Raw genomic sequence first — 16,439 nt, forward strand, 5'->3', positions numbered from 1 at the left:
GATTTAAAAACCACTGATCTTTAAGATGGATTACTTTTTATCTTCCATATGACTCAAGGCTATGAAGCTTTCAGATGGTACAAAGCACTATCTTCTTAGCTTCAATAATTCTTATGACAGCAGCTTTTTAGACCTAGGATGGAATCATGTAAGGAGAAGAGGAAAAGAAAAAAAGGCAACTTGAATCCTGAGACCTCCAATAGGAAACCATGAAATATCATGTATTGAAGCTGCACAGTCCAGTGACTGACTTGATTTAAATGAGTTCCTCCACACTCAACTAAGTGCACCAAGTGATCATCAGAGCCAATGCCTTCAGGCTCCTTCCTTGCCTGATTTCCCATCATCGTAATTCAAGTAACTAACAGTAAAGCATTCAAAAGTATGTTTGAACTGTCTTGTTTGTCAGATTCAAGGATGACTCGCATCTGTGACCTCTGCTACTGCCCCTGTGATCACATTTTAATACTAGGTCTATCTGTCTTGATATTGCATCATCATAGCTGCAATGTGGTTTGTCCCTTAAATCCCTCATTGGCCCCTGAGTAAACTTAGATGGCAGGATGAGCAGCTTCCCTTTCTGTGTGATATCCCCAAAAATGCTCAGCTTTCAGACTAGTCCCTGGATAGGACAGCTCTAGGCCTATCAGAGCAAAAATATGGACCCACCTGACCTTGGCACTTGCAAATCCTTCCTTGGGGGCCTGTAAACAGCGTAAAATGACTGAAAACAGCTTCTTAAAAAAAACCCCAAACCTATGTTGTTAACTACTTTGTTTTAACAGGGAAAAAAAGTGTTAGAGGCCCTCTGTCACAGTTTAACTGCAGCTGGCAACTAATTACACAGCTGCCCTACCTGCTCACTCCCCTCCACCCCCACCTCAGAAAGAGAAAGTAAACCTCATGCATTGAGATAAGAACAATTTAATAATTGAAACAAAATACAATAATAATAATCTCAAATATGTTAACAATATTAATAATCCTAGTAACCACATGATATTCTATGGTATGAAACATCCCTTTGGCCAGGTCAGGTCACCTGCCCCAGCTGTGCTCCCTCACAGCTTCCAGCACAGCTCCTAATTAGCAGAACATGGGACACTGAAAAGTCCTTAACTTAGGGTCAGCACTACATAGCAAACCCAATACATCAGACTGTTATCAACATTATTCTCATACTGAATCCCAAACACAGCACTGTACCATCTACTAAGAAGAAAATGAACTCTGCCCCAGCAGTAAGCAGGACATCCTCACCTTCCCTTACCCTGCATGATGTCTGACTCACAACTTCCCACTTCTTCCCTGAGACTGGAGAGGGCTTCTCTGCCGGTCTCTTGGTGTTTGCATTGCCTCACAAACAACTGCCAGCAACTTACAGTGACTTTTTCTTTTCCAAGGTTATTTTCTACATACTTCAGCTTTGGCCAAATACCTGTGTTTATATCTGGTTTATACTCACACATGGAAACAAATCATCCTTCCAATGGTTCAGCTACTGTTTCCTGGGTTTCTCTGAAACTATTTCTTCTGAAGTGTTTTATCTCTGATTATGTTGTTACTTCATGCAGCTGAACAGAATAGTGTGACGGAGATAAACTTTGATATTTGCAAAGGGATATCATCTCCCATCTCTAATCTATTCCTTACTGTTGGCATTTCATTTGTTGTACACAGTGAAAATAAGTGACTTTTTAATTACATATTGTCAGTATTTCTGTCACCATCACTACACAGTATGCTCACATGCCTCAACAGAATATGGGAACACCACTTCAGACAGACTTTCTATCATAATTTAAAAAGAAACACAATTATTAATATTGTTTTAATTTACAAGAAACAACTTCGTAACAATCTTAGCAATAGCTTTTTCAGATATGATCATTCTTGACCAAGAACCCATCAGTTATGACACATTTTTTGCTGTCTCTCTTTCCAAGATCAAGGATAAAAAGACATTATTCTGCTTACATGGATGGTATCATTTTCACACAGATTAGAGACTTTTGTTTAGTGTTATTTTCAATCATTGCTTAAATTAGACCCACCTTTTCAGTGTTGTCAACTCCTATATTTAGGAATTCTATTGAAGTTCCACTAGATGAAATACGAACCTCTATTTATATGCACATTTACCCAGTTCTTAAGGTATTAGAGAAAAATATGAACATAGGAAGCTACTGTAGTCTAAAAACTTAAGAGGCGGAAAACACAAGATTTTAACAGCTTCAAGCTAACTTCATGACTTTTGATGGGACCCAGGTTTTGGTAGCTGATGCTTATAACTATGGTTGTACTTACAGTAATTTCCCTAGTATCCATGGACAGTTTATCCCCTGTGGTTGCACAGCAGTAATAGCAGACAGACAGTCCATTCATGTGTGCAGCCCACTCTGATCCCTCAGCGATTTTGGGACTAGAAGCACACCATTCACCTATGGCTACTTAGCCTTTGGGACTGAATTTGCTTCAATAGCTGGAGGGCTGTTTGTGGGAACCTGATCTAACAAACCACACATGGAGCCACCTCTTACCCTATTTAGTAAAGTCTAGTATATAACGTAGGAAGAATTCTTCCTGGGATCAGCTGGTCCCATTGAACTACAGCCAGTCCCTGAAACTCCCAGTGCTTTGGGCTTGGCGCGGGTTTATCAGCTGGGCACATTACTACCCACAATGCCTGGAAAAAGTTCAGCTTGAATGAGTGTTCAGTCTAGTGAGTTCTCTTCATTCCTGGAGCTAGCTCAGGTCCAGCTGATGCAGAATGAAGGCATGACCCAAAGCTGGCTGTACTAGGTGCCAGACTTGTGCCTGCAGCAACCTCCCCCCCTGCTGTAGGTTACCTGAGTCAGACAGTATTCCATCCCCATCACTCCAGATAACCACAAGGTTTTGGTTGTCTACAAAGTCTGATTTTATGCTTTCACAAATATTATAGCTGTACAAACTAATTAGATATATGCATTCTAAGAGACTGATTTGGGGTTAAGTGCAAAAACCAGAAGACTAACTTTTCCAACATTCTTTTTTATAATTCAGTGTCTCAGCTTAGGAGGCTGTTACCCTTACACCATCAGAAGTTTGAAACTGATTGGACACACTATACCAAGACTTGGAGAGAATGCTGTACACAGCACATGTGACAATGACACTGGGTCTGGGTTTTCCACATATTGTTCCAGGTTTCTATTTTTGTTTCTTTCACTGCAGCACAACACAAGCTTCTTACCTTCCCTGGGTCACATTCCTTCAGAACATGGGAAGAGTCCCCCATTACACGTAAGTGTTAAGGGACACAAACCCCCTCCTGAAAACCAAACCAACAGCCCCCCCCTCAAAAAAAAAAGCAATTGATGCTCAAAACACAGATACACAATTTTGAGCGCTTATCCACAGACCTCAGCACCCTTTTCTGTACCCACTGACTCTTTCTATTACAGGAGACATGAACCTCCTTGTGGACATGTCCTCTTAATTTGTAAGAATTCCTGAGAAAAGCAAGCAACAGCAGTAGAAGGGTATATGTGAGCAAGTATTGAAGAGTAAGGAACAGAAGAGGGGTCAATACACAGAAAACCTCATCACTGAGGGGACAGTCCTTACTGCACCATGCATTGGCAAGAAAGACAGGAAAGAGGGACCACAGGAACTTTGCCCTGGGACATTTGCTAGTATCCAATTGTGTAATTAGGGTTCCTCACAACTACAGTGAATATCAACCCTTTTTACATTTCTCATAAATGTCATGTAAATGAAAGAAACTAATCACATGAATAACATGGATTTTGATTCTTGTTTGAAAGGTTTAGTTTGTGAACTTTGACTTCTGGGTCTTCTCCAGAATCTTGTTCTTCTTTTTTATTGAAATAAACAGAGCTATTTTTTTGAGATATAGAGTAGTCTGCAAAAAGCACACACACCATCCATCGAACACTAAAAAATGGACCATAATACCTATTGGCAGAGCAGCAAGGGAACAACACCAGACAGCCACCCACAGCCCATTTGAGTTAAAAGTACCAGGAAATGGTTTGTTTGTTTTTGTTTGTTCTTTATAAATGTTTTGTTACTTTTTTACAAGTTCATGTTGGTGATTTGCACTCTCTAAGAGCTGGCTCTAAAGTGCAAAGAGTGTGTTTGCTAAACCACACAAATTACAAAATAAGTGCATCAAAAGGAAACCATGAAGAAAAATTAGACCGTAGCAAGACAAAATATGAGAGGATGACTAATGGCCAACTCTGAAACTAGAGAGTTAATCTCCTCATAGACAAAAAAACCCCAAACCTGCTTGATGATGACAAGTTATTGTACTGTAAAATTACATCCCATCACTTGGATATTGTTCCAACACACCATGCTGAGCACTAGCCTCAATTGTTTTGGTTTTAGTACAATTGCTGTTAATTATCTCATATTAATTTACCACAAAATCTAAATATAAAACCACAAAATATCTCTTACATGGGCAACATAATTGTTCTATAATCAACATAAAAATATGTTGGCTTTATGTTTTAAGCAGACACAGAAAAATATTAAAAAATAATTGCTCTCCATATGTTTATGTGAATACATCACCAGTCTTCTTTCAATGTAACAACATGATAATAAAAGTGCTGTATCAGCCTCTGAGTTCACAAGCCATTTTTCAGTTTCTGATATGTTTTCTGTGCCTCCACAGTGACTTAAACATTCAAATAACTTTACAGAGGAGCAGTCACACTCTAGGTGAAGCTACAGACAGTACAGCTTAAACCAGTGGGAGGGATGTATTTAAAATCATGGTTGTGAGAAAAACATAGAGCAGGTTGGGGTCATAAGCTGATAGCTTCCTCAGCATGTACAACCAACTCACGGATATTAAAATAATCATGTATTTTAGATAGCCTACAAGCCCAATGTCAGTATGTAAACAAGAAAATCAGTCAGCTGCCACTAAGCCAGTACACTGCTAATGACAAATGTGTTCCATTCATCATTTCATTAAAAAAGACTGACAGGGAGTTACACATTGTGGGCTTTGAAGCTTCAGCTAGAAATGCGTGTGGTTAATCTGGATATAAAGTTTAATGTGAAAAATATCAGTGCTTTTACACAAACCTATACTGAAAAAATCTCGCTTACACTCTCATTCTTCTTTTTCCTATTCCTCCTCCCACTTCACAATTCCTGTTTCCTCTCTCTACAAGAGCCAAAATTTTAAATGGTAGCAATTAATTACCAGGTCACATAGAGGTTTTGCCCTCTCCCTTCCCAAGTGTATGGACAGAACTAAGATTTTTTTTTAATATACTATTTTAATATATTTTTGGTATCAACTAACTAATAGGTTCTGAAATTGCAAACAGCTCCTTGGGAAGCCGTGTTAAAGCAACCAGGCCCTAAGACCTTCAGGTCTCTGAAACAGGGACTGTGTCCATCAGGCAACTGCAATCACAATCCTGGTTGACAGCAGGGCAGGAAAGGAGGGAGCTATGCCACTGCTGCCTCATCTAGTCAGGAGGGTGCATATCATAAAAAAATATAAAGTGGGGATGGAGGAGTCCCTCTGCAGAGAATACCCTCTGTTAATGTATCCCTACAGCCACACAGAAGGCTGAAATTCCATGACCCTTACTGCCTTTCTGCCACAACTGTCATCTTGTGCCTCTTATCTCTCTTCCATTCCATGCCTCCCCTTTCTCTAAAAAGGATCTCTCCTAACCTTGCCTTTTCTTCACCTTTCCTGCAAGACCCTCTATCACCCTCCTCTCACACACACAGATGTCGTCTACTCTGAAACTACTTCACAGGCTTGGTGACAGCATCCTATATAGAAATCTCTGGCATAGCAATTCTCAGCTCTTCTCACTCTTCTCCACAAACACCTCCTTCATTAAATGTTTAAACATTCTCATTTAAAAGAGGAACCTTGACTTCACTAATTACCAACCCATTTCCCTTTCCTTTCCAAAGTCAGTTAACTATACTGTTCCAACAGCTGGAAAACACTCAGGATGAAACCAGACAAAGGAATGACAAGCAATCTGCATTCCACTCTAGTACTCTGACAAAACCACTTTCAACAAACTGTCTAGTGATGTCTTCCTAGCCAGTGCTCAGAAAAACTCTTCCATCTTCTTTTATGTATCTTTTACAAAATTTCTTGAATTCCTGACCTCTCTTGGCTTTGTAGCTGCAAATGCCACTGTGGTTTTGTTCCTAATAGCTATTTCCTTACATTTCTCTAAAGGTCTCACTCTGTAACATTTTTTTGTTGCTTCACTTATTTTCATCCATTCACTCTAGCAATACTGCTGCAAAGATTCTCCTTCTAAGATGTAACATTGGTCATGCAACTCCTTTTATTTAGCTCTCCTCTCTCTTGCAACCTCGCCTTCAAGGCCTTGTTTCTAAGTATCGTTATTACGTTTACTCAGTCTTAAGAGATGTCCTGCTTCTGACTGGACTGTCATGTCAGCCTTCATCTCTCACTCAGTTTTCAAGCTTTGAATATGCTTAGAAGGGCACATTGTAAATATTTGCAAAACTAATGAAAGGCTTCAATACCTTCCTTCTGAATGACATATACCAAAAATAGACAACTCTTAACAGACCTTGGACAACAATATTTTAACAACATTGTATGAAAAGTTTCCAATCAACATAACCATATGTAGGGTGAAGTTCAGCACCTGTATTTGTATTGGAAACAAAAGATCTAATCCAAAAGAACAGTCAAAGGGAGTATGCTGAAAGCTACACATGCTTGGGTTTGTGTTTAGCCTGCAGAGATCTATACCACCTTCATTTTTCAGCTGTGTTTACACACAGCAGCTGTGTGTTACTACTACTCTAAAAGTTTATCTCAGCATTTACTATTTAAAGCAGCATGTAGTGTTACAGTGACACACACCATAACTCCAGTAGCCTGATCTCACAACTGAAATCATACACTTAGTATCACTACAGCTAAGTAAAAAGATCCTTTTAAAAAAAATATGCAAGTCATCAAATACAATCCTTGGATGAAGAAATTTTTCTCTTTGTCAGTCAAAGACAATTTATATCAGCTTTTAAAATTGCTCAGATGCTACTGAGTTGTCTCAGCATATCCTTAGAGGTTCTCGATGTGAAAAGGACAGCATCAGCAATGCTATGTTCCAGTATCGCAAGCTACTGCCCTCAAAACACTTTTGAGTACAATCTAACCAGAAGCACAGAACATAGTGGATGACAGGAAAGAAGGGGTTAAACTTCAAGAATAAAGTCTTCTGCTTCTATTTTTCCACTTGTACTTCTTCGAAGCAGAACAATAGCCTAAACAGCATCCACCTTGTCCTGTTTCTACCCAAAATTAGCCAGGACACAAACTTAGTGAATCTTAAGCATGCACGTAAAGTTAACAGGACAGAGGAATACTGCCATGTTGCATCATGTAAATGACTTAAGGTAGGCTTTGCTTTCCTGCTTTTGTTGAACTGAGGCCCATGCCATTACACTCTGACTTAGCAGGCCTCTTTTTACAAATGTGTTATGCCATCTAAGTTGGTGTTAGGCATTGTATACTCAAAATCAAAAGAGAGTGAGCGTAAGTGCTATTGATGCCAACAGCCTCTGAGGAAACAGTGCAGGAGTTTCTGGTTGTGAAGAAGATCTGGACTCACTTTGGTTCATCTTGCAACGTCTGTTCTTTCCAAAGAAGGCAGAACACGGAGACTGCAATATGCTAATGTGAAACAACCTGTTGGAGAGATCAGAGACAGCATGCTGCAGAATGCTGTCAATCCCTCCCAGGCAAAAATAGGACTAAGTAGGTTAGAACACAGTTTACAAAAGCAGCATAAAAGGAAGCATACAGGCTTTAAAAAAACCCCCAAACAACAGCAAACCAAAAATCTATCCACATTACATAATTTGTGGTACAATAAGTAGTCTTTAAAAAAGAAGAAGCTCTTTCTCAAGGCAGGTAGCAATGCCAGTTCCCAGAGTAAAAGGTGGCCAGGTACCAAACCATAGTGGACCCACCACAATACAACAGAAAGGCAGAGATGCTTCAGGCTAAAGGTCCAGTTTATAAGCAATATCACTGGGACAGTCGGAAGACTCAAACACAGCCAGAATCCTTATTTAAAAGGCAGAATTCTGGAGGAACAAGAGTTTAAAACGCAGTTTGACCTGAGATGTAATTTGTCTCTTTTCTCTAGAACTGAAACAAAATGGTTGTAGATGAAGATTATTGCTTCTAAAGTAAGCTAGCTTGCTTCCCATCTAAATGCCTTAATTTAGCTTAAATGCTGCACTTGACATCAGAATTTTTTCAAAATTCTCAATTAGCAGGTTCGGTGCCTGGTCTGTTAAGAGTCAACCAGCTCTTTGACTTCTGTGAGAGGTAAATCCAAATTTGAGGATAGACACTGAAAATGCACTTTTCAAAAAAACTTTAACAGAGTTTTGGCTTGATCTTTCTCAAGATCAATAAAAAAACCTCAACTTGATAAGAAAAGCTATAGCACAAAAAGAAAACCACTCCAAAACAAACAAGTTCTGTGTGTAAATTTGACATTTTCTAACAAAACAAACAAATACCCAGAGAAGAGTGAAATTAACCAAAATGTAAAACTGAAGATGCCATTGATACTTTTACATGTAACTAAACTACCACACACCGCCCCCACTTCCACAGGGCGTTAATTTTTTTCCTAAACTTGAAAAAAGTCAGATCTGACAGTGGCAAATGACAGAACATCCATGAGCTTCCTCAGATAAGAGGAAGCCTTCCATGGAGTTAAAAAACATGAGTAACACAAAAAGTTCTACCAGGGAGAAGTACTTGAGGGACAGACCTCAGAGGTCTCTCTGCAGTTCATGTGGATGTTGAAGTGCAACACAGCTTAACATTGTGGCTGAGTCTGGAGGATTTAAAAAAAAAAAAGTTCTTTGTGATATGTCGTTAAAAGAGTGAGAAAAGCAGTAGAGCTCTTAATGCTAAGGAAGATTTGGTTTTTATGCATATTCCACATCTAAATAAAAACTAAGAAAAACAAATGTGAAAGCAGTGTGCTTGGTATAGATAACTCTCTAAAAATGAATCTGTTTTAAACTGCTAATATCTATCTCAATAGCATACTTGATGCATCTGCAAATAACTCAAACACTAATTCTACCAGACTTACAAAATGTCAATAAATTGGGCCAAAACACAGCCTCCCGACACAAACTCTTCTATTGATTTTGAGCTGCAAGCAAAGGATGCTTAAATGCAAGTATTTACAATATATTTCTTATTATCAGTTATCAATTCAGTTACCCAAGTCTATTGGACATGACTGATAACTTACTGTTCAAAACAAAAAAAAAGGGTAGAACTAGAGAACAGTTTCACTGAGGCAGAAAAAATTTGTTACAACTGTTCCTGTTTTAAAGTCACTGCTTAGAGTTCAGGACCTTGGCTTCTATTCATCAAACCACTTAAGAATTTGTTTAATTCCAGTAGTTTCTGTAAGACTTGAGTATGTTTTTAGACATTTTACTGAATAGGAGTACAATTATTCACAGAAGAAATATAGCATATTACTCAAGGGAATGGTTGTGTCTTGTGGGTCTCTTGGGTAAAGCACATGCACACAGACAGAGAAAAAATCAATTTCAATAGACACTAAAAATAGATGGCTTTTCTCAGAGAGATGCCTACCTTTTCCTCATATTCAAGCTTCTCTTTGGGTTTACAGTTCATTGATGTTAACGAGGCTATTAATTTAGAGCAATAATTTAATGCTATATTTTATTTTTAAATGTCTGTTTTAGAGTAAACCTTTCCCTCAGCATCTTCCAGTCTCCATTTCATATCCCAGTTCCTATGCTTTGCAATTGATAAAAATACTAGGATTTCCTTGGCTCTGCAGACAGTTTCAAAAACCAAAGCACCAGCTGTGCTGCAAGTGAACCATGACAAGTTTTTATTTCCATTGCAATTTCTCAAAAGTCTTGACATCTCATTACAAAATTCAGCGAGGTCGGTCTTCCCCTTAAAACTATGTCATCATAAATAGGAAAAATAAGCAAAAATGCAGTTTCAATTGGAACACAAAAGGAGTTACTCTGTTACTGTATATCTTAGTTTACTTTCTCTTCTTTTATTGCACAAACTAAGATTTTCATGGTCTAAATAAATTAGGTCCTTGTGAGACTATTCACAGCACACTGTCAGAGGACTCTATGCTTAACTACAATGGCAGGTACCAACACTCACATGGTATTTGCCTAGATTTCCCTGGTGCAAGCATAAATCAGAAATAATAAAAAAAGAGAAGAATTCAAAGATACTTCACATTAGTCCTGAGTGTTTCTGCTGATTGTTGGAGGTTTTTTAAACGCATATTTCTAGCTTACATGTAACTAGGACATTTCACAGAGCTAGGGAATGAAGTAACAAATATAAAACGCCATAAATGTTCTCTGTTATCCAATTACGAAGAGTATGAAGAGAGAAAAAGAGAGAACTATTGCATGAATTTAGAGCACGAAAAAAAGTAAAGTTCTACAAATTTTTTTTTTAATACCTCTTTTTAAAGGCCCATTATGAATTGTTTTACATAATTTCACTTACCCAGCTTACAAAAGAAACACAAGTCTTTTTCAGAAACTCCTTAAACATCACTAGTATTTCAAAAAATTGATTCAAAGCTTTTATAAGCGTAGTAAAGCGTGCATCTGCACTGGGAGTTCCCGAGAGCGTAAACCTGACGTAGGAATCATCAAAGAAAGGGATACGTTTTAGGATAAGATGTGGTAAACCCTTATACAACCTTAAGATCCCGAAGCCCTTGGGCGGCATTCTGCCCTAATCTGCGATCCCCCGAAACCACCGGGTGAGCCCCCTGTGTCCTCCCTCAGCCTGCCCCGCTCCGGGGGCTGCTCCCATTGTCTCGGCGGACAGAACTCCCCCCATTTCGCCGTGGATGCCCCGGGCCCTGCGGGATGCCCCGCTCACCCCCCGGCTGGAAGGGCCGCGGGTGGACGCCGCTCCGACAGCGCTTCCTCGCGCCCCAACGCTGCCTCCCCGTCCCCTCCGCTAGGACCCGCCATGACTGCGCAGGATTCCCGGCTTCGGGGCAATTCCCACTCCGGCGGGAGCAGCACCCGGCGGCAGCGGGCGGTCACTCGGCGCTGCCGGCCGCGGGGGCCCCTCATAGCCCGGGGAGTGGCTCCGGGGGAGCGGTCCCGGGCCAGCGGCAGGAGGACGGGCAGGGGCCGCCCCGGGGCGGCGGCGGGCGCGGTTGCCCCGGGTTACGGCGAGGCATTCCCGGCCCCGCGGGGCCGCGGCGGGGAGCGGGAGCCCCGGCGCCGCTCACACCGGTGCCCGGCGGACACGCCCCCGCCGAGCTCCCCCGCTCCCCGCACACGACCCACGGCGGGGCACGGAGCCTCCCGCCAGCCCAGCATTGTCGGTCCCCGCCGCCCGCCGGCTGCACCTGCCGGCTCCCGGCCCCGCTGCCGCCGCCCCGCACCTACCACACGGAGCCGTAGGCGCCGGAGCCGACGGGGGTGAGGTTCTGGTAGCGCTGGGGCACCTCCCACACCGTCTTGTTCAGCTCCTGCCGGTAGAAGCCGCCGCGCTCGGACATTTTCCCGGAGCCGCCGCCGGCAGCGGCAACAGCAGCGGTAGCCGCCACTCAGCCGAGGCGAGCACGGCCGGCGCCGGCGGGGAGGAGGGACCGGGAGGGGAAGGGGAGGGGAAGGCGGAGGCCGAGGGGGTGGGGGCAGCGGCCGGGGCCGGGGAAGCCCGGGAGGGGGCGAGGGGCCTTCGGCGTACAGGCCCAGGAGCCCCGGGGCGGCGGCGCACCCGGTGTCCTCCCCCGGGGCCGCCCGGGGCGTGCGGGGAGTGGCGAAGCGCCGATCCTGACCCGGAGCACCGCAGCTGGGGCGGTGACGGCCCGGAGCGGCGCCTGCACCGCATCGGCCGCCCCTGCCCGGACGCGCGGGAAGGGCCCGCGCCGCCGCCTCTGCTCCCCGCGGTCACCCGGCCCCTCCCTTGGCATCTCTCAGGCTTTCTGAAGCTTTGCTGACACCTTTCTGACTTTGCCAAGGCCACCTGAAGCTCCCCCTCGGCCCATCAGGCTCCCCCCTCCACCTCGAGCTGCAGCGCCAGCGGCGGTGACCCTGCGCTGGGCTCTCAGCCCGGGCATGGCCTGCGGGGCCAGCGCGGCCCCCGCTCACTGAGGGAGCCCCGGGCAGGTCTGGGATTTACTGGGAGTCCTCTGGTGCCTACAATTTCCCCTTACAGCATTGACTCCCACATGCTGATTCCCACTCCTCATTTGAGTCCTCTCCCTTTTCATCAAGGAAGACTTGGGCCCTCAAGATAACACACAATCTTGAAAACTTTAAAACTCCAAAACTCATGCACCAGTTAAAGGTTCTCTGACTTTTTTTTTTTTTTAATTCTCCAAAGTGTACCTTATACAATATCTTAACGATCTCTGGAATCATTACAGCACTACTGCAATGTTACCAGTATACTATTTTAAAATGTATTATTTCCTTCCATAACTTCTTATGCTTCTTTGAGCACCTCTAAGTAACTAAATTAAAATATAACTAAATTAAAAAATACATGAATGATGCTACTACAGCCATTTATCCACAGCCATCTGCTCAAAGGGTACTAAGTGCTCCTAAAGCCGTAGCCTAGTTCTCACTTCTACCCTGCTCTAGTGCAGTAGACCTCTCCAATCCTCTTTGGGCTGCTCTTTGGTCCCAACTGAATTTCTGTGCTGAGGGCATAATACCTGAAGGAAGTGGCAAGTGTGAAAAATCAAAAAAGACATTATTTTATCTTCTTTTTCTCAGCACCACCATTTTGAGTTGTAAAAACGGAATAAGAGTGCAGTCACTCTACACCAAGCCAAGAAGAAATATTTCTGTCACTGCCATCCCCCACCTTCCTCATACCTAAAGTAAGCAGCCCCAAATAATTTCCAGTGCCAAATGAAGCAAATTCTCCTACTTGCTGACTTATTAAACTCGATCTCTATAGATGTTTTGGTGTATTAGATTATTTCTTTCTAACTGCAGCCATGATCTTTGAAAGTTTAGTCTGTCCATATTTGCCCAATCATGCACTTTCCACAGGAGTTAATTTTCTGTCTGGTTAACATTTACTACTACTCTCAATTTTCTGCCTTCTGTGAGCTTCTGTCAGTTATTTGTATTGCAATCGTGACTCTCAGATTGCGCTTGTTATCTTTCTTTTATTGGATACTACATATATGGTGTTCTATCACATGTAGTGAGGGAGATAACGGAAAACACCAAGGATAGAGGACAGCACATTTGAGTTGTGTCAGAGCTAGGCAGGTTACAGATTTCCAGAAGTGTCCCATAAAGCAAGCCCTGACAGCTGTTCCTCCCATGGTAGAGGCAGCTCATCCATCTTTGCTGGCTCTGTGAAGATGCATGAGAAAGAGGAAGAGGCAGCTCCCTTGTCAGCTGCATTCTTGCTTTTAGTTGCAGTTTTACAGGTTGGTTAAGTCTGTGAGCGTGAGGGAGAGAGAGAAAGAGGGGACAGTGAGTGCACTCTGGTGAGGTATGAAGACATGAAGAAGAGATAAGGTCACAGCTTCCTCTGTACATACATTGCCTCTTTAGGAACTTTCATTGCCTGTACATGAAATACTGTTACATAAAACTGAGCCTGAGGCTTGTTGGGGCTCCCCATTGACATGGAGAGGCCATAAAACTGGTGTGGACATTGCACACCCCTTCCCATCCTGCCCTGCTCGCAGCCTCTGTGACAGCTCCTCACCAAGCCAAGTGCTGATGGCTGGAGGGCAGGGGGGCAGCAGGATTCACTGCCTTTCACATATGGTATCACAGCATGGGAGGGAGGCCCGTGTGCTGCAGCGGGGCAGGCTGAGACACCAAGCAGCCTGTGAGGGAGGATCAACTGTGTGAGCCTCGTGCCTGAATGCAGACATGAGGAGGCCATGCCCCCACAGTCCCTCTGACACACAGCAAATCCAGCAGGTACTGAAGGAAGAAAACTCTGTGGCAGGGCACTACCTTTCTATTGTGGCTGTTCTTACACTGCATAATCAAACTCCACGTTATTCTCAAAAAATGAAAACAAAGGAATTTATTATTTTAGCCAGTTGTGAGTTACTACTTTCCAGTTATTCCTCAATCCACTTTTTTTTTTGAGTTGGACTTGATGATCCTGATGGGTCCCTTCCAACTCAGTATATTCTATGATTTTATTTCCTTTTTTTGTTTGATATATTGCTTGCACATCTTTGCTAACCTCCTCCCGGCTCCTTTAAATCCTCATTTATTCTCTCTCTCTACCTCTGTTTTGATTTCCAATTTAGGAATCACAAATTTAATACATAATGCAGTTTAAAATTTGCAACTTTCATATTAACAATACACATGAAAACTCAAAGAAAGAAAATGCCACCTTAGTACTGAAAACATATAATTTCCTGCTTGAAAACATAATCATATTATTGTAAACCTGGCACTGATTTAAAAAAGACTTTGGAAAACATAGACTGTTTGCAGATCAGAGTTCAGACTGTTCTCAATGCAATTGCTGTAAATGCAGGGTAGCTCTAACTAAAAATCTGCCAAGTATCAGTGAGGTTTTAGGATGAGTCACCTTGATTCTGTCACTATATCTGCTTTAGACTTAATTTTGAACCTAGAGATGCCCATTAATAGATTTCACCATGTCCACTGAAGTTAACAATAGTAAACTAAAGGTGAGAATGTTGTGAAGGTGCTTCCTGTGCCACTTTCTTTTGAAAATATTTTAATAAATATATAATATATTTATAAAAGAAACATTTATATTGGAATGTTATATACATTTCTGTAAATAATAAAACATTGTGGTAATTAGCTCTGGTGCTGGTTTTATTTGCAGGTTCTTGTGAATTTCTGAAACTACATCTATGAATATGTAATTACAACATAGGAAAGCTGTCACTTTATAACGACAGAAAAGACAAAGTACAGGCAGCAGGAAAGGCTTAATGAAGCCTTCTGTAAATAGCAAGTCAATCATTAGCTAGTCCTAATACACAGTTTCCATGAGATTGCTTTGCGAGAGACCGTGTATCTTTGTTACCGAATCACAAGACACTTGTTGCACATGCCTGTGAGATAGTATCTGGGTTTTTTTGGCTTTTAACACTCTTTGCTGCCAAATACCTATTTGGAAGCCTTCTAGAACATCAATGTTGACTCAGATGATCTGCTCCAGCCTGAGACTATTATGTCCCGTTACAGCTTAGATATTTAAATTGGAGAAACTTTTTATATCTTGTGAGAACATGAAGGATCTTGCATTGGAGTAAGCTGTTAAAATTTAGTTACTGATTTTGAATCTCAAGCTTGATCATGAAAGCACCCGTGATGAGCTATGAAATAAGATGAGAAATTCTGCTATTGATTAAGGACTTGTAAAACCTGGCTTATATCCCAATAATTACATGGCAAGAATAGGTTTTTATTCTTTATGAGAAGAGAGATTCTAATATAGTTTAAGTTCAGAGCTGGGGCTTTGTTTCTTCTCTCCTCCATTCTATGCAGAACTGGGATGGTCACTAGGTATCTCTGTGCCAGTTTTCCACATTGATGAACTAAGACTAGGACTGTTTCCTTTTTTTAAGGATAAGTATATAAGATTGATACTACCTCAGATAGCAATAGCACTTGTACTAGCTGTGATTATTATTTGCAGACATTGATAAAAACATTTTTCACATATTCCTTTCATACTCCTGTGGATACAAGGTGGGCAATATTTTCTAATATCCTGTTAAAGGAATGTAGTTCTGCCAAAAGATCAGTCTCTCTTACCTGAAATTACAGTGAGATGTATCTTGGCCTCTTGTAGTCTACCAGAACAGGGTAGGAGTGATTTCTTCATGCAGGAACAACATATCGGCATTATTCTAAGATCATGTTGCTATTAGATTTTCAATGCGATTAGGACTGCAAACATGCTACCAATTGGTGTCAGAAGTCTCCAAAGTAAATTTAATAAAATACAATATCCTGCTGAGTCATGTCAAGAAGGGCTTCTCAGTGTATGTACACTCAGAGCAAGGCCATCATCAGAAAAACAAATAGAGATTTAATTTATAATAATTCCTAATTAAGTAAACAAAGGTCCAGTTAGGAGAGAAGGCTGAGATGGGCTATTAATATATAGTGCTATATTTTGCTTTGTATTTCACTTGCAATTCATGTAATTATGCTGCCTGCTATCTCACAACAATTCCATGATGCTTTATTCTTATGCATAATACAGCATCACTCAAACACAGTCTAATATTGACATGTATAATCAGTAGCTTTGGAGGGCCGAGCACTGCTCCCATTGAAGTCAAAGGCAAATTTCATTATGTGAATGGGAGCAAGAACACATTGTTCCAAATGCATTA

At 41.8% G+C, this 16,439-nt stretch overlaps 1 protein-coding gene across 2 annotated transcripts in view; it reads right to left on the minus strand.

Moving 5' to 3' along the window:
• The window catches only part of MAPK11 (mitogen-activated protein kinase 11), a 31,696-nt gene extending 19,992 nt beyond the window's left edge, over positions 1-11,704 (minus strand). The window contains exon 1 of one of the 2 annotated variants that reach the window (XM_032688707.1): positions 11,503-11,704. In XM_032688707.1, coding sequence (XP_032544598.1) covers positions 11,503-11,615 — 113 coding nt within the window. In that variant the 5' untranslated portion in view covers positions 11,616-11,704. Of the gene's footprint in view, positions 1-11,498 lie in introns of both variants that reach the window. The other variant, XM_032688709.1, reaches the window with a different exon arrangement.
• Between the last annotated feature and the right edge of the window lie 4,735 nt (positions 11,705-16,439).

This window comes from Chiroxiphia lanceolata, chromosome 5 (genome assembly GCF_009829145.1).
Source record: "Chiroxiphia lanceolata isolate bChiLan1 chromosome 5, bChiLan1.pri, whole genome shotgun sequence".
Classification (NCBI taxonomy): Eukaryota; Metazoa; Chordata; class Aves; order Passeriformes; family Pipridae; genus Chiroxiphia; species Chiroxiphia lanceolata.